Source organism: Gambusia affinis, linkage group LG21 (assembly GCF_019740435.1).
Source record: "Gambusia affinis linkage group LG21, SWU_Gaff_1.0, whole genome shotgun sequence".
NCBI lineage: Eukaryota > Metazoa > Chordata > Actinopteri > Cyprinodontiformes > Poeciliidae > Gambusia > Gambusia affinis.
The window spans coordinates 9,679,161-9,701,637 of record NC_057888.1 but is presented as its reverse complement, the minus strand read 5'-3'; the positions used below and the strand labels follow the sequence as shown (position 1 = coordinate 9,701,637).

The following is a 22,477-nucleotide window of genomic DNA, read 5'->3' as shown; positions in this document are numbered from 1 at the left end:
AAACCTCGCATGGTATCACTGAGTAAACTGTGGGATCAAAGTAGGTCAGAGTCAGAGATGTAAAAATGGAGCTGGAGTCAACTGCTGCAAACAGGTCGGGGCTATGTGCTGCACACTGGGGGCTTGCCAAGAAGTATTAAGTACATCTCACTTAGTTTAGGACTGACAACTTCCATAAGCTGAAGCATTTTTCATTGGTTTTATTTTCTTAGAATTCATTGCAGCCACTGTTTTGTTTACTTTCTTTTGGTTTTGAAGTTTTCTTTGCATTCCTCTTCTCTTGGAATCAGTTTGGGCTTGGTTGTCCAAATTCCTTCCTCTGACAGCATCATGTAATATATCCTGGCTGTGTTAGATTGGTGCAGAGTCCTACAAACACTCCCACACAGACAGACACGTTCAGGGTCCAAGTCTTTCCTGGCTCTCACAGTCGCCCGCCTTGCATTTCCACCTGTGTCCCGCTGATGCAGCTGGCAAAAAAATGCTTTGTGCCAAGTGCTCCTTTACGCTGATGATACCTTGATTTCCGCATTCTGTTGCCAAATTTTACCTTTAATTGCCCTCTTTCTGCATTGCTTGTATAATTGTAAATGGGTGCACACACGCTCTGCAGAGATGGCTTGGGATTGAAGCATTGGCATTAGCTGGCAGCTGTTGATTTGTTGCTTAGCAGTGTTGTGATCCTACAGATAAGATGTCAGAATGACTGAAAGGTCATCGCAAATGGGGAATGATAATATGTTTCTAGCTTAGCTGCACGCTTCCAGCAAGTAATAAAATTTTACTATCGGGTTTGGGGAAGGGGGTCAGGGGCTGAGTTCTGGATGGAGAACACTGTAACAGTTTTATTCCATTCTTAACCGTTTCTGGATCAGAAGAGCTTTCATAATAAAAGGATGGAAAGTGTCCAAATGTGCACATGACAAACACAAGGCAATTAAAGCTTTCTTGAATTGCTATACTTGTTCATCAGATTCAGTCACACATAACCAAAAAAAGATAGTATATGTTGACATTACCACAGAGAATAGCAGCCGTTGTGTTTGCACAAACCGAGTAACCAGGGGAATTATGAATCCAGTTTATTTCTTTGCACACTTTTTTTTTTTCCTGGAATGATTCAGCCACTAGGGAGTGAGAAAATGCAACTCGTTTTATTTAAAATATCTTCACTCAAAACACAAGGCAGGCAAAACAACTTATATTTATTGCTCGTTGTCTGAAAAATATTTGGAAGGCTTTGGGCCGCAGCCCAAAGAAAGAAAAGAAAAGACAAAATAGAATAGAAAGGGGAAAAAAACCAGTAACCCTGAGACTCTGTGCATGTGAAGAAGATAGAGAGATTGTTTGACTTGATGACATGTTCATACTGAATTCGGGAAGAAATACTGCCACATAAAAGGTGCTTTTTATTACGACTTTCACATATCAATCTAGAGGCCTGATGTTGTCTTTTTTTTTAAGTTAGAGAAATAGTTGACTCTCCACATAAAAGTGAATCAGGTAATAATCTGAAGTCATTGTTTGAAAACAAAATGAGAATTGTAAGATTCGTCCATATCACACTTAGGGTGTTGTAAAATAGAGTTATATCCTGGCAGGTTTTAGTTCCAGCTATGATTTCACCTAAAATCACCTTCACTCTGATGATACAATGCATGGTGATGCAGAAAGGATCAGTTCAAAGCTGTTCCGGATTATCTTTGGCTGGTCGTCCTCACTGCAGAATAAGGTGTCATTTTCAGACTTACCAGACAAACAGATGTCGATAAGCGACTTTTGTAAGGGAGAGGACTTTCTCTCCGTTGAGCAACGTTAAAGCACCATATGTATGTTAAATCAAAAAATATGGGCAAATGATTAATTCATTAAAAGCAATACTGCCAGGACATGAGCTTTCCACCTACACCACCAACATGTGGTGGAAATTAATATGTGGAGTTTGGTTTAGCTCTTAAATGGAGCTTAATGTTTGGAAAATATATTTTTTTGCTCTAAAACTGTGGCATGTGTCCAACGATATCTTTAGCCAATGATCCCACTTTTCCTGATCATAATTGTTCTAAACAAAAATATTGAACATTATCTTCGTTCAACGTGTTACATGTTATTTGTTTAACAATGTCCAAGCATTAAGTAGACGTCTGGATTAAAATTGGTATTTGGTCAATATTTAAAACGGCTGACGACATGTAAAAAATGATATAGGTTTATTGGGAATTTAGATAAGATTAACTAGGAAAGAAAAAAGAAAATCTGAAATGAGCCAGAATCTGACGAATAGAGCGGTATAGCAGAGTCATATTACATGTATCCTCCACATTGAAGTCCGTTCCGACGGTTTTCCTTTTTCTATGTTTATCCAGAGAAAGCAACGTATGAACATGCGTGTTTGTTTTCCGTGAGACTTCAGAGGTACGCAGCGGTCTCACGCTGCCGCAGAACGCTAATTGGAGTGGCCTCATTTAGCAACGAGTCAATAAAAAAAAAATGGAGACGCGTCACGAGGACACCGTGTCAGTGCCTCCACAAATCTCCCGCGCACTCTCAACTTTAATGGCGTGTCAGACTTCACAACTGATGCGAAGGGGGTCACCGTGAGCCTATGTTTCACTCTAACGAACCTCCTCTCTTCCCCAAATCCCTGGTATCGCGGCAGCAAAGCGGAGATTAATGTCCCAAGCTGTGACATGGCTAAATAAGTAAATAATAATAATAATTAAGAATAATAGAGTAATAACAATGAGAATAAAGAAACAAATCCTAGATACAATACAAGGCACCAGTTTCTCAACTATTGCTTCAAATAATCTTTCATGCCTTTGCTCAGCCCTAGAAGTTAACATCTGCACACATGAAGATGATGGGGTGGAGAACGTTTTGACAACACAAGGGGAAACAAATGCTCAGGAAAGCTAATGAAATTATATAAAATTAATTTTCAGTACAGTCCTTTAAGGGTTAATACCAGTTATGCAGTGAAACTTATGAAATGACTATCCTGGTTTAAAATGCTAAATAGAATTTAATTACTTGAACTCTTTTTCGATATGCGAATAGTTTTTTTTTTTTTTTTTTAAGTCAATTGTAGAATAATAATGGGAAATATAGAAGAGATAAACGACTATCGAATATTAATTCCTGACACCATTTGGATTTTTGTTGTAAGTATCTTTTTTCGATTGATTCGCTTTATGGCTGAAACTGTATAAAAGTGACGGTTTTATAAATGCCTGCAAACTAATAAAGTGCACTAAAGTGCCCTTGACTTGAATTTGACCTTTTCTGTCTGGATCTCCAGACAGATACAGTAAATGGATAGCGACGTTTCTTTTACTCCCTAAATTAATTATTTTTTGCAAAAAACAATGAAAAATAAAAATAATGAAATAAACAAACAAACAAATAAAAAAACAAATCCAAGTGCAAATGTCGAATTTATTGATTTGGTTCTGCTCAGTAATAAGGGTGTAGTAATTACAGTTAGACACCCCCCCCTACACCCCCACCTCCACAATTTGTTTTTTTTTTTTTTTAAGAAAAAAATAGTCTTAAGCCTGAAATTATCTGCAAAATATTATTGCATGTGTTTAAAATAAATGTCTGCAAAGAGAAAAAAACACTTCCCTCTGAAATCAGAACCTAAGAAAGCACGAGAAACAAATCTCCTCATGTTTCCTTTTCTTTCCAAACGTGCCGCGACAGTCTGCACCCATGCACCGACTGTTGTTTGTTGTCAAACAGACAATTCTGCCTCTAAATGTGTGAGCAGCAGCTTTCTGATGCGCAGATAAGCTGCAGACTGCGCCTGTACCATTGCTAGCACACACACTTCTTCAGGCTCGGTTTGCTGGCCACAAGTGAAGTGCTGCTGATAAATATTCATGACGGTGGCACTTGCGCCTTCTCAGATATCTGGAACGGTTGTCATTTCCAGACGTGCGTGTAAATATATCTGAAGTAGATGTTTTGGATGCCCCGTGTCCCCCCTGCCCGTCTCCTACCCCGCCATACTATTTGAGCAACTTGTCGTCAACACATTTTTTACGAGCTTTTTATTTTTGTTTATTTATTTATTTATTTATTATGGATGTGATTGCTTGCAGTGTATAGGTTCACAGTGTAAAACCTGTCTGAAATTAAATAGAAATTAAGTAGGACGTTCAAAGACCGGATTTTTTTTCTGTAAGTCGAACTGGCAGGCAAGACCATAGGAGTTACGAAGCATTTTTTTTTACTAGGGTTCGTGCACTTCATAAAACTCCCCGATCCGATATCCAAGAAAAATGTGTGAACATTGAATAAAATAAATTGCCTAAATATCCTAAATATTGGATAATAATAATAATAATAATAATAATAATAATAATAATAATAATAATAATAATAATAATAATAATAATAATAATAATAATAATAATAATAATAATAATAATAATAAACTAAATTGTGCTCAGTGCTGTTTGTGCAGGTGAGAGTGATTCGTGAAGCTACATGTAATAATAATAAAAATGCACTCTAAAACTTTCCAAAAATCGTAGAAATTTTGCTTGTCCATGTTTGAACACAGGAGCAGCAAGTTACACTGTACAACATTTCTGCTGATTTAACAAGAAAATTGTAGTTTTTAATTTACTGTTAGAACAATGGCAATAATTTATGGTTTTCGCAATAAACCCACTGATATTGCCTTACAGATATGAAACGCCTTCTAAAAACAATGTGATTCACTGGAATAACATTGACCAACCAGGAAAAATAAGAGGACTGGACCCTGAACCAAGACGGGATATTATTCTTGAGTATAGTGGAATACTCTTCATTGATCAACATTTTTTATTATTATTATTCTTACAAAAAAAGACACACATTCTTAATGTATTAAATTCAGGAAGGTGTACAACAAACCTGTACCATAACGTCCATTAATTGTTTTAAATTGTGTTCTGTTCAAAGGTAAGTCTGCAAATTATTGTTGCTTCATTTTATGGTTAAAACCGTTTTGTAGTGGTACCACTATTATTTAGTTATTCAGCACGAAACTTATTGGATGGTTGTTGACGGCATCGCACAGTTTAGAATGTAACAAAAATGTTTCAGCTCATTTTTGAAACATGAGCTTGTGGTTCCAGAAAAAAAGATCGTCTCATGCTGAAGATGACTTGAAACTTGTTATTTAGACCATGTATTTTAGTCAGAAAAATTGCGTTTCTCCTGCCTTAAAAGTTGTTCTCTTCTGCTTATTTTTAATTCCAAATTGATAACAAACTATTGGAGTACAAATAAGTATTTAAGTAAAAAAGTGAAATTTGAAATTATTTATATTCCGACATTATGCCCCAGTTGCGTCTAGCACCTCCTTTGCATGCCTGTTGTTGACTGTGAAGTTCTGCACACAATTAAAGAAGAACAATCAACTCAAATCTGCAGCTATGTGCAGCAGGGGCTGAGCAGGAATTCATATAAAAACTCCTAACATCTTGGGAAGTCTTTAACGCTCCAGCGCTTCCCTTTCGTAAATGATGGCAACGGAGCTGGATTTCAATGACAAACAAAGCCGTTTTATCTGAAAGTCGGTCATAGTTGTAAACGAAATGTACGCGTCCACATAGATTTTTTTTTTTTTGGTTTTGTTTTAATCTATAAAGCTGCTAAGTGATTTCCTCGGCCAGCGAAGTGCGAATTTTCCCCCTGTCGCGGTGCCTCATTGGTGCATCTGCACTGAGTCCAGATAGATAGATAGTGTTAAATAGAGTCGAAAAAAAGTCATTTTATTGCCATCCTTCATTTATCTTCCCGTGTAATAGTCCGTGAAAAGAAAATATGAATACATTTCAATACATTTCCAGCATAATCATCTCATATGAAGCTTGCTTTGCTGCTTTGTGTTGCAGCGTTTTGAGTTGTTCTTTTCTTTTCTCTTCTTTTTTTTTTTAGGGTTTACATTTTTATTTCGGCTGCATGTGTCTGCAGACTGACAGATCGCGGCGGATCCGTGCGCCCTGGCAGTGTTAACCATGATCAGTGGCGGCTGCTGATGTGATCTCTGCCTAATGGGGCGGTCAAGCAAGCTGCAGCCAGGAACAATGAAGTGTGTGTGGAAAAAGGAGGGATGAGTGGAGAAGGGGAGGAGGGGTCCCACGTTGACTCCTAGGCTCTCCCTCTTTCCCTCTCTCTTACTCTCTCTGTTTCTCTTTCTCTCTTTCTGTCTCTATCGCTCTCTGTCTCTCTCTCTCTCTCTCTTTCTTTTTTATCTTAATCTAGGATAGGAAATCCGGAAAAAAAAAAACGCAAGAAGAAAAAGGAAAAAGAAAATAAATTAGATTTGAAAATTAGATTCCCGAACAATTAAGTAACGCAAAATAGCTTACTCCGGTTTTATCCACCGAGGAACAACAGCCGTGATTAATCGATTTAATTTGCGCATTACTGGAGGGCAGAGCGGTGGATGTTAATTTTGGATAAACAGAAGATCCAGAAGCAGCAGAAAGAGAGAAAGAGGGGGGAAGTGAATTTAGTAGTTATTATCGAGTGTCAGGAAAGTTCTAACACACACACACACACCACACCTCACACACACCCTCGCCATCTCTCCATTACTCTCTCTCTCTGTCTCCCTCGGTCTCTCTCTTTCTCTCTCTCTCTCACACACACACACAGACACGCGCGCAAACGCCCACACATACGCACACACACACGTCATTATAATGAAGACTTTAACTTATCTGCTTTAGAATTATTCACGTAAATAAATTACTTTACATAGAATATCTAATTTGGTACTTTTTTTCAGTGTAATTTAAAAATCAACCCCCAATAACCTCCAATGAAATGCATGTTCTGTATTTTTACAGTCCTTTAATATAGTACGAAATGTATCCAAACATTTTTTTCATTATTATTATTAATATTATTATTGTAAACTAAAATTTGACATACTGTACGAGCGCATTTCTCCATAAATACCGATCATACTGTAACATGTTACCGGCCCTTTTACATGCGGATAAATATGGAAAAATCCATACTTTACATGGAATAATACTTCCTCTCAGACAGAGCAATTGACAGATTTTTATATATATATTTAGCACGTACATAAACAGATTGACACGGATTTTTTTTTTCTTCTTTTCACTACACGATTCATCGACATGACATTAAATAACAACAATGATACTCTGTGCTACTCAAACTGGACCTTAATTGGACGAAAATTAAGAAAAAAATAAAAAAAATAAAAATATGCTGCACTGGATAGGCTACAAAAAGACATTAATACTAAGAGTCGGTTAGGTCGACGTGTAGACTGTAGTAATACTGAATAATTCACATTTTGGTACACAACTAAACATTCTTGTCCCCCACAGTAACCTTAGAGGCCATCCTCATATATCTAAGGGACCATTACATTTTTCACAAATTCCCCCGCTTAAAACTGTGATATTTACAAAATAAAATATTACATTTCCTTTTTTTTTCTTTCTTGCTGTAGGTTCCAGTTTGGTGAAATCCATATTTACAAAAAAGCAAAACGAAAAGGGAAAAAAATCAGGCCTCTACTCGGAGATAGCATGCTTTTTCTTTTGAGATCTGCTTCTGTACAGTCTCTCAGTAAAAGGAGGAGCTGACCGTGTTTCTGTCCATGCATGATGACAGTCTTTAACTTCACCTCCCCTGCTTTTTTTCTTAGTCCATCTTTCTGATTTAGAAAGGTCGAAAAAGTTTATTTGTTTTTTTTCCTCATGTCTTCATAAATTTCCCATTGTCTTTTGTGCGTTTTTCAAAAATATTTACACGTACCATTCATTGAAATTTGACGACAGCGTGCTGTGGCTGGTTGTGTGGTGGACTGCTGAAGCTGCTGGTGATATGGAGCTGCTGCTCTGGTTCTCTGTGGACGGTGACACGATGGTGGGAGGCGTGGAGGACTCGTACCCTGAACTGGCAGCTGGGGAAGGCTGCGATCCAGGGTTGGTGGATTCGTGGACCTGGGATAGTGAAAAGGAGGGAAGAGGGGAGTTGGGGGAGGTGGAGGAAGTACACTGGTTTTACTTAGAAGCAAAAAGCAGAGAAGAGATGCTATTTTACTTCTGACATGACTGCTTTGGACATGCTCACAAATCGAAAACAAAGTAAAGCTCAATTATTCTCATTCAAATCCTAATCTCATTTTGCGCTTGAGAAAAGAAAGGATTAGCTTTCTTTATCTTGCTAAAAATAAAACAAACAAACAAACCAAAAAAAGAACAAAAAAAGACACTGTAACAAAAAGAATAAAATTGTATCTGATTAAAAAAAACTAAATAAAAAAACTACACATAAAAAGAGAAGAAAACGACATTTTACTGTAGCACATATAAATAAGTTTCTAATGTTATTTTGCAAAGAGAAAGAAACACACACACACACACACACACACACACACACACACACACACACACACACACACACACGTATATATAATTTACAATATTAGTATCTTTTTTTTCTTTTACCTTCATGTGTTTTCGGAGGGAGCTGGGATGCGTATACGACTTGTCGCACATTTTGCACAGATATGGCTTGTCCGATGTGTGGACGTGCATGTGTTTCTTGCGGTCACTGCTGTTTGCGAACCTCCTGTCGCAGCCGTCGAACTCGCACTTAAAAGGCTTCTCACCTAAATAATGGAAGGAATGAAATATGTTTTTGGTTTGTTGTTGTTGTTTTGATTTTTAAAGACGATAAAATGCATGGTTTTTTTGGGGGGGAGGTTTTACAAGTTGTGATCAAACATTGTGTAGTACGCATGCACTGCATATAATTCATTAATGTTAAAATTACATTTAAACAATATTTTTGCAGTGAAAGTATTTTCTGTCGACAGCTGTAAAGCATCGCATGTCAGTTTGCAGGCTCCAGCTGCCCTACTGTAGTAAATAACCACCGCATGCATGTTTCGGATGGGATTTTGTCAGCACCGATTTGGCAGAATATTTTTTTGCCATTTCTTACCGGTATGAGTCCTTTTGTGAATTTTTAGATTTTCCGATCGTGCAAACACTTTGCCGCAGCCGGGAAACGGACACGGAAAGGGCTTTTCTCCGGTGTGCACTCTGATGTGATTTACAAGTTTGTATTTGGCTTTAAAGGGCTTCCCTTCTCTGGAGCAGTCCTCCCAAAAGCAGATATGGTTCGTCTGTTCAGGCCCCCCCACGTGCTCCACTGTCAGGTGAGTCACCAGCTCGTGCATGGTGCTGAAAGTTTTGTTACACGACTTTTTGGGGTTTGTCAACTGCTCCGGCTCGATCCACTTGCAGATGAGCTCCTGCTTGATGGGCTGCCTCATGTAGCGGAAAAAGGCCCCCGCTCCGTGGTGCGCAGCCATATTCATGTTCATGGGGCCGTAGCCGTGTAGCTGTGTGGATGCGTAGTGATCGGAACGCGGGCTCGTGACATGCCCATACTGATCAGCCCGGCCGTACACGTCCCCTGAGAAGCCCAGTCGCATCTGGCTGTTCACCACGTTGGAGGACGCGTGGCTCGCCGCCTGCTCGTGGAGCCCTGGGAAGAGTAGGTGCCCCGCCGCGTCCGAATGTCCGTGCGGCCCCCCGAAGCTGCCGGAGGCAAACAGGCTGTGCTGCGCCCCAGCCGCGTCCCCGAAACCCCGATTTCTGAAGAGAAAGTCTCTGGTGGAGTTGAACGCCGCCGTGGAGTAGGAACCGACGTGGGTCGGGTGATGGTGGTGTCCCAGGGCGGCCGCCGCTGCATAGCCGGGAGCCTGGGATGAGAACGCTGTCTGCCCGGAGCTGATGTCGTGGGAGCTGTGGTTGATCTTGAAGGCGCCCATGCCGTCCGCGAAAGGGTTGATCCCCAGCGCCACTTCCCGCTCCGCCACCTCTCCTGTTGAGTGATGCCGAGAGGAGCCGAAAGTAGTGACTCCTATGGTGGGATACTGCGGTCCTGCGTCCAAGAGCATCTTCAGTCTTGACTCTTCGAGACGACTGAGCGCAGAACTCAAAGAAAACACGCGCAGATATTCTTCCTCCTCCTCTCTCTCTGCAGCTTATCTCTTCTGAACTCGAATCCAACGAATTCTGTTTACTTTTTTTTTTCGTTCACGACGGAAGGAATTCCCCTGCACCGCTCATCCGATGCATACGCAAAAACCATGTATTTACTACATGTAATATTGTCTTTTTGCGGTTTATCTTCCTGTGGCGCTACTTTCACCTCCTCAGTCAGACGGTGAGCTCTAGACTGATAGTCGCAATCATTCCTGCAGATAAATGAATTGAAAAGACAACACAGTCCAGCCCTGATGAATGGGAGAGGAGAGGGGGCGGTCACGTGGGAGCTGCAGCTGCTCGTTCATTGGTGCTCCCCAATAACATGCACTCACCAAATAACAATCCACCATGCTGTGGCCCGCACGTCCATGTCTCTTGACATCATCAGTCGCAGATATTTTCAGATTGCTGACTGGGAATTTAGTTAAACGGCTAAATAGTTGGGTGGGGGCTAGCGTGGCATATATTACCTCAAAACATAAAGAAATACGTGATAACCATAAAGTGTTACATTTTCTTTGTCAACCACATTAAATTGGGAAAAGCAGCCCTTTGATGCGTAATTGGAAACATTTAGTTCAACTAAGCACTTTGACAACGGACTTTAGATCGTCAAGTCTGTCTGTATAATGTTTCATAAAATAAAGAAAAATAATAATTTTTGGCCTGAATGGGCTTCTAGTAGTCAGGAGAGTTATTGTTCTCAGATAGAAGCTTTTTAGTTTTGGAGAAAAAAATTGAGACTTTTTCATTTCAAGTATGTTTCTCTAAAGACTAACAGAGAGTCTCGTCTAACCACAGACACGACCTTCTGCTTTTTGTTTTAGTATGAAATTATCACTTTACCTCAGAGGATAACAAAATCTGAATACCTTGTTTGCCTGTCTAAATCGTGGAACATCTGTGTTTTCGGTTTTCACATTAGTGTTTAAGTTGGACCTATACCACAATCCCTAATGCGTCCATCGCGATTCGCCTGCTTGCGGTAGAGCAACATGGCCCCTTCTTTACAGGCCAGTGGTGCATATAGTCCATGGGGTTGTCGAAGTTATCAAGTGGGATTTGCGGTGTTCTCTCCGCAGGAGCCTCCGGGCCAAAAGAAACAACCCAGACCAAGGGTCACTCGAATTGTGTTCTAGAATCTGAACGCTGCTTTTCCAAATCAGTCTTGGAAATCCAAGAGGAGAAGGTTTGGTATGAATACGAACAAGAAGAAAAGAAAAATGCTTTAAGAAAACATAAAAGGTCAGGAGTACAGATTTGAGGTTTTGGGGGCTTTCTTAAGGCATGTACTTAATGTGCATTGCAAAATTCAAAGAGATCTCACTTGATATCAAATTTGAAAGCGACACAACAGCAGGTAATGAGCAACAAGTGAGAATAAACATAAATCAGGGTGACAAAAATGTTGAGCAAAAGTTATTCAAATGAATAAGTGACTTAATTTCAAGGTGCAAAGAATGTTGCATAATTGAAAGAGCAATTCTTGTTTAATGCAGTAACTAGAATGCGCAGAATTTAAATGGGACCACCATGTTTATTGTCACGGATTTACAGCAGATTTAAAGCCAACACCACTTTATGAGATGTCGCTACAATATGTGGCGTTTATGTTTATGATCCTGTGCAGCTTTCCTGCCTCCATGTCGCCAAGAGCTACTCGGTGACTCATTGAGTGAGTGCATGCTCAACTTGGATCAGAAATAGCCCCCTTGCCGACCAAGTTTTGCATTACACTGCTCACTGTTGCTGTGATGCCCCTCTTTGAATTCTGCAGCTGTGAGTCGGTCGCGCGTAAAGGCCTTTTAATAAACGTCTTCGGGATCCACCGCGTCTCCAAATATTGACTTATGATCTAACGCGATGCTGTCAGCGAAGGCACTGACAGATCAATTCGTGGCAAATGTAAAATAACAGTGCAGTTTTATCTTTAATTTGAAGTACTGAGAAATGATAATCAACCAGGCAAGAGCATTAAATTCATTTTATACCTTTACTTTGTTTCATTTATCAGAAAAAGGAAAGTCACCTAAACGCTCCTGTCATCATTCGGACCTCATTTTAGCACAAACATAAAAGAAAAACAATGAGATTAAATTAATGCTCTCTAGTCTTAAAGAATAACTTTCAGCTTAATCTCAAAAACATATGTAAAAGCTTAAAGTTAACACCAAAGCGACCTGTTCTCTATACGAAAACTTTTAAAAGAGCATTTCTTCTTAACATTTGAGTTTTTATCATAAATATTAAACGCACAATATAGTCCAAACGTTGAAAAACGTGAGGTGTTCAAACAGCTTTTAAAAAATAAGCAGGTTAAAAACCTATAGAGCAGAGAAGTGATTGAAGTTTTGGTCTAAATAACAAGAAGAAAAATCCACATTTCACCGCCCATGGAATTGTTATTGATTCTGCAACTTTGTTTCATGAATGTCTAACCATGCAAGCTCACTGTTATATTAACTTTTTTTAAACGATCACATTTGTCAGCGAATTAAAATAGAATGTCCGCAATGGTTGCTAAAATAAAATTCCCAAACATTTTTTTCTTTCAGTATTCAGATCAAACCAGAAATTATTGTATGAGAGAATGTTATTCCCTGTAATACTCACAGCACACTCGTTTTATTTTGGAATAAAAATCTTCGACGGAACCGCCTCCTGTGACCCTCATCTGCTGCCGTCCTTAGGTCTAACGCAAAGAGGAAAAAAATCGCTCCGAATCATAACAACAGGTCCCGTCCATTATATTTTTCATCCTCTCCGGGAGCATAGCCGCGGGTCGCCCGAATGGTTCAGCCGGTGAACACACACAGATACGGATCCGGATCTCCCTGGGGCTACAGCGGCGAGCCAACTCCACTGCAGACGCTGCGGAGCAAGGGCGGCTGCATATTTCAATACGAATCTTCCTACAAAGCGCTTTTTAACTTTTTTTTTTTTTTTTTTTTTTTTTGCTTCGGTCTATTTTAAAGCTCGACACGCGGTGCTATTCTTTGCACAACTTTTTTTCTATCCCATCCACTACTATCAACGATAATTTTACGTGCGTAAAATTGCGCGTAATTTGCGCGTCTAGTTGGGGCTGCGCGCGTTGCGGTTCAAAATGAAGATATCACTGCATTATTTATGATCTACATAACTTTATAAATATATAGCCTATGTCAATATGCACGCTCTTTCATGTAGCCGCGGAAAGAAATAAAAGGGGTGAGGATGTATCCTTTAACTTCAGCCTTTGTTTGCTGCCTCAACATAAAAAAACACCCTATATCCGGATAAACTTTTTAATAGTTATATTCTATAATAACCTTTGCATAACTATTTTTCGCAAGCGCTGCCTCCAGCACAGCGCATGCGCACTGGCTGCTCGCTGTCACTAAGACATTTTTCATCACGTTGGGAACTGTCACTGGTGACGTCAATCACAGAGCTCTGACCAATTAGAGCGCGGGGTGATTGTTTGGCTCCACGGGCTGCAGCGCCTACCATGAATCTCTATTCAGTATCAAAGCGTCCTGCTGCTGCCTCTCAACCGAATGGGATTCCATGTTGTCTGCAGATAGACTTAACTTTATAAAGTTTTTTTTTTTACTTTATTTTTTTTTTTCATTGCGATTAAAATATATTTGCCATCATCATTATTATTTTGCCTGCTGTCAAGTTATTCTAAAATTAGGAAGTAATGAGCGTGGATGCTTTGGGAAGCCCCGTGATGGACCCTGCGTTTTCCAAACGGAACACGGCGCTGAGATTAGTTGACTTGGCAGGGGCTCACCACCATCACCATCATCACCACCATACCCCTCAGAGCGTGACAGGCTTCCCGGGGTTCGGCAGCCATCCACACTCAATGGCTCACTCGCACCCTGGGGAGATTACTGCGGAACCCCGCCTGGGGCCGAGTCCATTCGGGCCAGAACACATGGGGCACTCCGCGGCCCTCAAAATCAGCCCAGCCCATCATTATCCCCACCACCATCACCACCACCACAATCATCATATGGCAGGCCACAGTGAAGTGGTCTCCAGTCAAACGGGAGCTTTTGGCCCGGTTCAGCCGACGTCGGTCCCTTATTCTATGCCCCATACTGCCCAGGCTCTATCCGCAGGTAGGGATTTCCTCATCCGGAGAGATCTGACGGCTCAAGCCATGCCGGTACTGACCGACCAGACTGCTGGTCCAGCTTCTCACCACGGAATGTTTGTCTCAACAACAGGTAGCTATCCCGGACACTATGGTCACCACCCTGACGCAGGGAACCACACCACCCTCTTCTCCGGACTCCACCACGAGCAGCCTTCCAGCGGATCACCGGGTGGCCAGGCGCTGAATGGACAAATAAGGTTAGGACTACCTGGAGAAATGTATGTTCGGTCTGATCACTTGAGTCAAGTAGCAAGCTCCAGGGCTGATCCCTTCTCCGCCTCGCCTCTGCACGGCTACGGCGGTCTGAATCTAAACATGAATCTCGGCGCTCACCACCACCACCACCACCACCACCCGCACCATCCCCACCACCACCACCACGGAGGATCGGGGGCTTTTTTCCGCTACATGAGGCAACCGATAAAGCAAGAGCTGATTTGCAAGTGGCTGGAGCCGGAGCACTCGCCCAAGAAACTCTGCTCTAAAACTTACAGCACCATGCACGAACTCGTCACGCATGTGACGGTGGAGCACGTCGGAGGACCGGAGCAGGCGAATCACATATGCTTTTGGGAAGAGTGTCCGAGGGAAGGCAAGCCGTTTAAGGCGAAATACAAACTGGTGAATCACATTCGAGTACACACCGGTGAGAAACCGTTTCCCTGCCCCTTCCCTGGCTGCGGTAAAGTGTTTGCAAGATCCGAGAATCTAAAAATTCATAAAAGGACACACACAGGTGAGTGGTAAGAAAATAAAAATAAATGCATATAAGTAAAATGCTTTGAAGGTTTTTAAAATGTATGGAGTAAAATCATCAAGTTGCATGAATAAATTATTAACCTCTAAAACTATTTTCGCAATATTTTCAAATTTGCCCCGATTTTAAAAGTTCGCAAAGGCTGCAATAACTCGTACGCAACAGGCACCTGTTATAAGAGTGTAATGCAAGTTTCTCAAAGGGCGGATTTGGAGGGGGTGGTGGGATTATGGTACAGCTCACTCAGGCGTTTGACGGTTCAAACCTCTTGTTTACACCGCGGTACAAAAGCTGGAGGCCCACGTCACGTCTTGTGTGAGTAGCTCAGTGTGTGCCAAACCATGACTGGATAGCAAAAGTTGGAGAGAGTTGCCTCTTTCACAACTACTGATACGGTGATTTTTCTTTATTAAAATGTTTTGTTCTTTTTTTCACTTCTTTTGACGACTGCTTTTTAATTACATGGTGGATTTGGAGTGCTTTGCATTGAGTCACTAGAGCAGTTTTTTTCTGCCTTAATCTACTGCACTGCATCTCTGTGTGATGAAGAATAGTGGTTTGCAAACCAAATGCAACAAGTTGACTTGTGCAGATCAGATCAGAGTATACTAGTATTTAAGAAGTTTGCATACTGACTTGTGTGTGTGCTGTGCAGATGTAGCATTTTTAAAAAAAAATCGAATGGGTCAATATGGCTGCCTGCCTCTGTGAGCCAGAAGGAAAATAAAGGCCTCAAAATGTCGAGTCAGACTTGTAAATGATTACAGTGACTACAGCACTCCCCCAGCCCCCTCCACACACACATACACACACCACCCCTCCTTCTTCTGCTCCATTCCTGCACCCCCCTCACCCCCCAATGTATTATTCATATCATTTGCTCACATTACCTAAGTACAAATCTGTTGAATTATTTCTGTGTGTTGACTCCCGAGGGGCCTGGTCTTTTTGGTATCATGTTTAAAACCCAAGCTGAAAGTGTGGTTATGACTAGGGTCTGCCCCTGGGGTCTGTTTCCTCGAACGGTTTCTTGTACTACACTAATATCCTTGATTGGCTCTCTCAACCCAACAGCTGAAGGTCAAATTGATATTCAACCCGCAAGTGTAATTAGACAGAGGCAATTACATATTCTCAAAAGCTTTAATCGGAGGAGGAGAAGAAGAAAAAACTCAGCGGTGGATGATTTCCGTCTAATTTATTCAGATTGTCTTTTTTTCCACCTCTTTCTCCCTCACTTTTCACTCATATTTAATCAGAAATACTCAATAATAAGAAGCCAATTTAGATTCAGTCCATGTTTGAGGGGCTGGGAAAGAATCGGGTAGCCTATGCTACCAATCAATATCCAGGGGATATTGTGTTGTTCTTAATATTTATCAGCGTTTTCAGTCAGGTGTAAGTCGACAGTGGCCAGGTAAAGACACAGGGCAGCAGGAGCACAGGAAACCCGCTCCAAAAGACTCACATCTCCAGAAAACGTTAGTCAATGCGACTACGGACATGATTAATAGATGTAAATGTTAGAAAGTTTAGATTTGCAATGAATACCTTGCAATAAATAAATAAATAAATAAATAAAAGTCTCCTCAAATGCATCAACCCCAAAAAAATCCACTTCACGTATTCATATTTCTTTTGAAGGTAATAGTAATCGGCTGTTTTTTTGTATTATTATTTTACCCCAATGCAAGCAAAAAATAAGTCAACAGAAAAAAAAAATCAGTTGATCATCTTCTGTATATTAGAACCAATAAATGCAAGCTTAAAATTAATCCAGTTGTTACATAGCTACATATATAGCTACAGTTACAAAAACAAAAACAAAAAAACATGCACTCTTATTTTGCTATATAAGTAGGACTAATTTCTTTCCAGGTATATAGAAAAAATTACGTAATCTTGAATTATGATGTCCACAAAAAGCATTCGATAACAACTACACATATAACTAAAAAAAGTCGACGACCTACATAACAACTATTCATTTTTCTAATGGTACGACTTTTGACTGATTTTGCAGTCACTTACATATCAACACAAACCGATCAACTGCTCAGATTCAGCTGTAAAAATAACATAGTGCAGTCAAATGCAATTAATGCCAACTGTTAAAACGCTACCGATGTGCGGACGCTCAGCAGAATACTTAGAGATTTTGTCCCTCATCTTGAGCAAACAAATGAAACGCTTGTATTTAGCAATAGGAATCTACGCGGTTAATGAGCAACATCAAATATTTAATGCATTTTATGTCTTATTGTGTCTCCACGCTGCAAACAGGCGAGAAACCCTTTAAGTGTGAATTCGACGGCTGCGACCGACGCTTCGCCAACAGTAGCGACAGGAAGAAGCATTCCCACGTGCACACAAGCGACAAGCCCTACAACTGCAAAGTTCGGGGCTGCGACAAGTCCTACACGCACCCCAGCTCCCTGCGGAAGCATATGAAGGTGCACTGCAAGTCCCCCCCGCCCAGCTCGGGCTATGAGTCGTCCACTCCCTCTCTGGTGTCCCCGTCTTCGGACTTGGGTCGGGAGCCAGCCGGGGGACCGTCGATGGTGTCAGAGCCGCCAGTGGGGGCATCTCAGCAGCAGCAGCCAGCTAATTTAAGCGAGTGGTACGTGTGCCACAGCTCAGGTGCGAGCGGTGGCCAGACACCACCCAGCGGCCACTCCACGCCCGACCCTTCGGAGGAACCTGCTTACAGGAACCCCCAACCAAGGGACGCGTTTTGAGTTCCTCGCCAGCACTCATTTCCAAACACTCAACTTCTAAAATGGTTTGGCTTTAGTGCCTCTATACCTGTGAGGGCCCTCTGGTCCACCCCCCACCCCTGTCCCCGCACACCCCCAATCCCTTGTTTTGTTTTGGATAAGCCACCAAAACTGGTACTCAGAGCCAAGAGACGCACTTAACTGCAAAGGATGGAAAATGAGCAATCCTTCCAGACGTGCTTTCAAGTAACAGGAGCATATATTTTATTATTATTATTATTATTATTATTATTATTATTATTATTATTATTATTATTATTATTATTATTATTATTATTATTATTATTATTATTATGAAGTTTATCCAAAACTGATGGATGGGTGCTTCCCCTGCGAGCCGTTCCACTTGTCGCGAGAGTCGTGTAAATCTCATTAGACTGTGTCGTACATTATTGTAGGCTGTAGACATGAGGGTGTGCAACTTTTTTTTGAAAAAGAAAAATAACGAACAAAAACAAACAAAAAAATCCCTTTCTGCCTTCAGTATGATTTTTTTATTTATTTTTCAATCGGATATGGAGGTATTTTTTAGGATCGAACCAAAGTGCATGTTTTCAAAACAGGAGCAGAATTGTACATTTGTAAATTTTGTACAAGTTTCAATGTGTTTGAATGTTGACTAGATTTGTAAGGAGCGGTTTACATCTTTTTGTATTATTTTATTTTATTTGCAATGGATTTGTGCAAAAAAGGGAGAAAAAAATAAAAAACCCCAGCTGTTTCATAAGCTTACAGTATTTCGTATATGACGTCAATTATAAATGTTTTATCAAAGTAAAAAAAAAAAAAAAAAAAAAAAAAGAAATCTGGTGATTTTTGTATCATTGTCTGTTTTTAAATTTATTTTTATTTTATCTAAAAATTGAGCACTAAATGCGTACCGAACTGCCTTGTATTTTGTGAGTATTTGGAATAAATCTTGTATGAAAGTGAAACAATTTTGAGCAACGCAGATCTGTGGGAAATAGATTATTTTTGCAACATATGGACAAAAAAGTCAACATTTCTCAATACTTCGTTTGAATAGAATCCTTACGTGTGCATATCTATTTTTTTTCCAAATTAGTTTTCCAACACAGATCTTTCATCAAGTCTTTGAACCTACAGAAAACCAGCAATTACTATTACAGTTTTATATTTTATTTACCAGCGGAAGAGGGAAAGTATCGTGCATTATGCTCTACTCGTGTTAAATCTTACTTACTCAGCTCAGCTTTTCTTTGACCCAGACTGTGGGCTGCGAGTTTGATGAAAGGCTACAATATTCGGATCCAGACTTCAAAGAGCCATTTTGCACAAAGAAACCATTTTTTTTATTTTTTGCACAACGGTGAATCCTCATGGTGAATTAAGATTTCTATAGCAATAGCCAAGTCAAACTCAAATGATATGGGGCCAGGTCCCAAGGACTCAAAAGCTGGCTCCAAAGAATGTAATATTTGCTACCCATGGGGTAGGAAACGGTAATCTACATCCTTTATGCTGCAAACCAGAGCGGCAAAAAGAAAGGGGAAAAATATATTCTTTTGCTTAAGGCCTACTTTAAGAAAAAATCAAAGGAGTAACCGCTGAAACGCGGTTGTTTGTCACCGTAATGGACTTTTTTTTTTTTTTTTGCAAAACGAGGCTCAAAGAAGACACTCATATTTCTGCGTCTATACATTAGCGATAACGACGCGTTTTAATTGCAAGGGGAGAAGTTAATTATAGTCTACAAAGAAGTGCAAAAGGAATATTTCTTGATTTTCTTTAAATTGTAGTGAAAGTAGGTCGAAGAAGAATTCAGCTGTTCAGTGGTGGTGGTGGTGGGTGGACGGGGGGGAGGGGGGGGGGAGGACTTCTGGCGGCGCATAGAGTTTCACTCTGGCATTGACTTAACCAGAAGAGGGACAGGGGGAACGGGGGGAACGGCAAAACTGATACTTTTACAGAGTTTGGTTAAGTTCATGACGGAAAGCAGTTCAAAAGAAGAGGAGGAGGAGGAGGATGCCTCTCTCCCTGCACCAGCTCCTGTCGCTTGCGCAAAAAGAAAGAGAAAAACAGAGAGAGAGAGATAAAGAGATAAAAAGAGAGAGAGAGAAAAAAAGAGTTGGATCTCAATTGAAAGCGATTCTTTGAAGTGGGGAGTTAGTATCAGAGGGATTCTTTCTGGGTCGTCTGAACGACGTTGATGACACGGAAAGCCTTTTGTCGCCAATTTGCTGTGATCGTCTCTCTATATTTCAACTCTGAGCACCAAAATAGAAAAAAATGTACGACGTTTTAAAAAAACAAGGTGGTTTGGTTAGAAAATAAGAGGGCGAGCTTGGATAAAGCAGTGAGCTATTAACAATTAGATATTGAAAACTTTTTTTTTTTTTTTTTTTTTTTTTTCGGATTCGGTTTGGAAGTTTGAATAAAATTATTTTACTTTGACAGCGGAAACTACAGTTAGAGAATCATTTCTGCACGTTTGATAGTGCCTGTGCTGCAGTCGCTTGGTGACCTTTATGTTTATTAACCCTACAACGCCAATCGAGAGTTGCTTCGACAAAGTTGCTATGTCCCTTAAAGTCTGCTGTCTGGAATGGATGGACGCAGCTTCTATGTAGATATGGTTGTGCTGCAAAACTAAGAGCAATATATTCTGAAAAGGCGACCGATATGAACTTATCAATCAGAGTGGCCTATTAGCTATCTTTCGTTTAGTAAATTTCCGCCATATGGAAATATGAAATTGTACTTTATTTTCTTTTGGCTGGGAAAATAGGACAAATACGTCACCATTATTGGCGAAGGTGTCAATTTTGATGCAAAATAGAGAAATTCAGCATTATTGAAATACAGTCTTATGATTTGCATCCATTTAATATTTACGTTTTTTTCATGTGTAATCTAAATAAAATATGACCATAAATGCCTAACGTATCAAATATGGTACTGATCCAAGACAAACCCCAGCGCGGTTTTTTAAAATCTCTCTTTTTTATATGTATAACAAGTCAGTTGAGTTTGCAAGCTGCATTATTTGAATAAGCCATGATAATAAAAATGTAAGCTATCCAGTTTTATTACACCAAAAACAATCAAAAGAGTCATATGCAAACTGTTTTTGAAATTGGGTATGTCAAATAAATACATCATCATAAATGCCTTCACTATTCATTATGATATAATAAGTAAACAGCTCAGTTTTTTTCCCGTTTTTTTTCAACACATTACCAAACATGTCCTACTAATCAATTTTAAATAGATTAATTTAATCCGGGTGATATTTAGAAACAAATTGACAGATTAAAGTTTATTTCTTGAGGGTTATCAGGATAATTTGTGATCAATATGTTTTTGAGTGAGTAAATTAATAGTGTGCAAATCTTTGAAACATGTGAATGCATCTAGGTATAAACTTATGGTTTGAATTTGTAGGAAGGATGAGTTACCAGTGAAGGTAAATATGATCATCTTTGCGCACTGATTCTGTTGGGGACCTTTGATCTGAGAATAACCTAAGGGTGAAGAATCAAGAACAGGTGTGTGTGCGTGGGCGTGTGTGTGTGAGAGAGCACTAGAGACCCTTGTGACCACGAACAGTCCCTGGAAACCAGTGGCCGAAGGGCAGTTTCACCGGAAATACATATCCACATTAATTACCGTTGTTCGAAGATCTGAAAAGAAATGGGAGGTTCTCAACTTCCAAAGCGTTACAAAGGCAAAAGAAAATGAATCTATTTCATTTCTTCCTAGAGAATGTCACCGCCACGGCTGCGTCCAACACAAGGTCTCATTTGAGTGTGAAATATCATTTCTTTGTAAAATAATGGAGGCGGTAATCCGACTTCCGGAAACTGTCCGGCGTTATTGAACAAAGCCCCTTTAATAGGGGGATTAGCAGTCTTGGAGTAAAAAGGACCCCCCACCCCCACTCCCACTCACCACCCTCCCTTACATACACACACCGCTTTCCACCTCCCTCTTTTACTCCACGCCTATACCCAACTCCAACTCTAAACCATCAGCACTTCTAGCACCAACCAGGTCACAATTATCAGGAATGAAGTGGCCGGAATTGGCATGGTAATGGGAAAGAACAGACAAGGCTGAGGACAGGTGCAATAGTAATCTGAGAAAGGAAGAAGAAAAGATGGCTTCACTTGATCAATGAGATTAATTAGAATTATTACATAAGTAGCCACGTCCCTGTTTTCGCAAATTCGCGTCACTTTTTAATTACAGGACCTCGATGGAATACCCAAAGGTAAGGTCAAAAGCCAAACCGCGCACCGCGCATAAGTTAAACACAACCATAAAGGCTGTCACGAATATTAAATATTTCACCCTGATACCATCCAAGGTTAAGTTTCCAAAGGGGATACCGCGCGATCACGCTGACTGTGATATATTGGCCAGCACGAGCGTCCGTGATAAAGATTTATGACTGCCTTTAAAGCCGAATTAACTGCATTTGGTGCGCATAAAAGAATAATAAAAATAAATAAATTAATAAAAACAATGAGCAGGATGGATTCGCTTTTGTAAAGAGAAGTCAAAATACACACGTCACTATGTATAATTTAATGCTTCTACCTTCCTACACTCCTGTGCAAATTTTAGGAACTTAATCAGTGTGAATCACCCCTCTTTGCTATCCCGCACCCAGTATATATAGGGCTCGAACACGGATTTCTAACAACCCTCCACATTATATGGCAGAATGTGCCACATACTTCACACCTGCACCCTGAATAGCGGCTCCCTTTCAGAC

The 22,477-nt window shown here is 40.3% G+C and overlaps 2 protein-coding genes across 3 annotated transcripts; one reads left to right on the top strand and one right to left on the bottom strand.

Moving 5' to 3' along the window:
• Positions 1-1,132: 1,132 nt before the first annotated feature.
• zic1 (zic family member 1 (odd-paired homolog, Drosophila)) lies at positions 1,133-11,106 on the bottom strand. Its single transcript, XM_044105372.1, has 3 exons — positions 8,998-11,106; positions 8,499-8,662; positions 1,133-7,991 (listed from the first exon to the last, which is right to left on the bottom strand). Exons 1-3 carry the CDS (start codon positions 9,959-9,961, stop codon positions 7,794-7,796), a joined length of 1,326 nt encoding a protein of 441 aa, XP_043961307.1. The 5' UTR covers positions 9,962-11,106; the 3' UTR covers positions 1,133-7,793.
• Positions 11,107-11,150: 44 nt separating this feature from the next.
• On the top strand, positions 11,151-18,671 carry zic4 (zic family member 4). Of its 2 annotated transcripts, XM_044105371.1 has the most exons (3): positions 11,151-14,164; positions 14,273-14,938; positions 17,243-18,671. In XM_044105371.1, exons 1-3 carry the CDS (start codon positions 13,738-13,740, stop codon positions 17,695-17,697), a joined length of 1,548 nt encoding a protein of 515 aa, XP_043961306.1. In that variant the 5' UTR covers positions 11,151-13,737; the 3' UTR covers positions 17,698-18,671. The 2 variants fall into 2 exon arrangements, with proteins under 2 accessions (XP_043961306.1, XP_043961305.1); XM_044105370.1 differs by having other exon boundaries at positions 11,151-14,938.
• The last annotated feature ends 3,806 nt before the right edge of the window (positions 18,672-22,477 follow it).

What these genes read in the sequence shown, in the direction of transcription:
- zic1 (XM_044105372.1), bottom strand. Translation starts at nt 9,961, where the DNA reads ATGCTCTTGGACGCAGGACCGCAGTATCCCACCATAGGAGTCACTACT. An exon ending in TCACAAAAGGACTCATACCG is followed by an intron (nt 8,663 to 8,997) that starts GTAAGAAATGGC and finishes TCCATTATTTAG; the next exon opens with GTGAGAAGCCTTTTAAGTGC. An exon ending in CCCTCCGAAAACACATGAAG is followed by an intron (nt 7,992 to 8,498) that starts GTAAAAGAAAAA and finishes TCACTATCCCAG; the next exon opens with GTCCACGAATCCACCAACCC.
- zic4 (XM_044105370.1), top strand. Translation starts at nt 13,738, where the DNA reads ATGAGCGTGGATGCTTTGGGAAGCCCCGTGATGGACCCTGCGTTTTCC. An exon ending in TCATAAAAGGACACACACAG is followed by an intron (nt 14,939 to 17,242) that starts GTGAGTGGTAAG and finishes CGCTGCAAACAG; the next exon opens with GCGAGAAACCCTTTAAGTGT.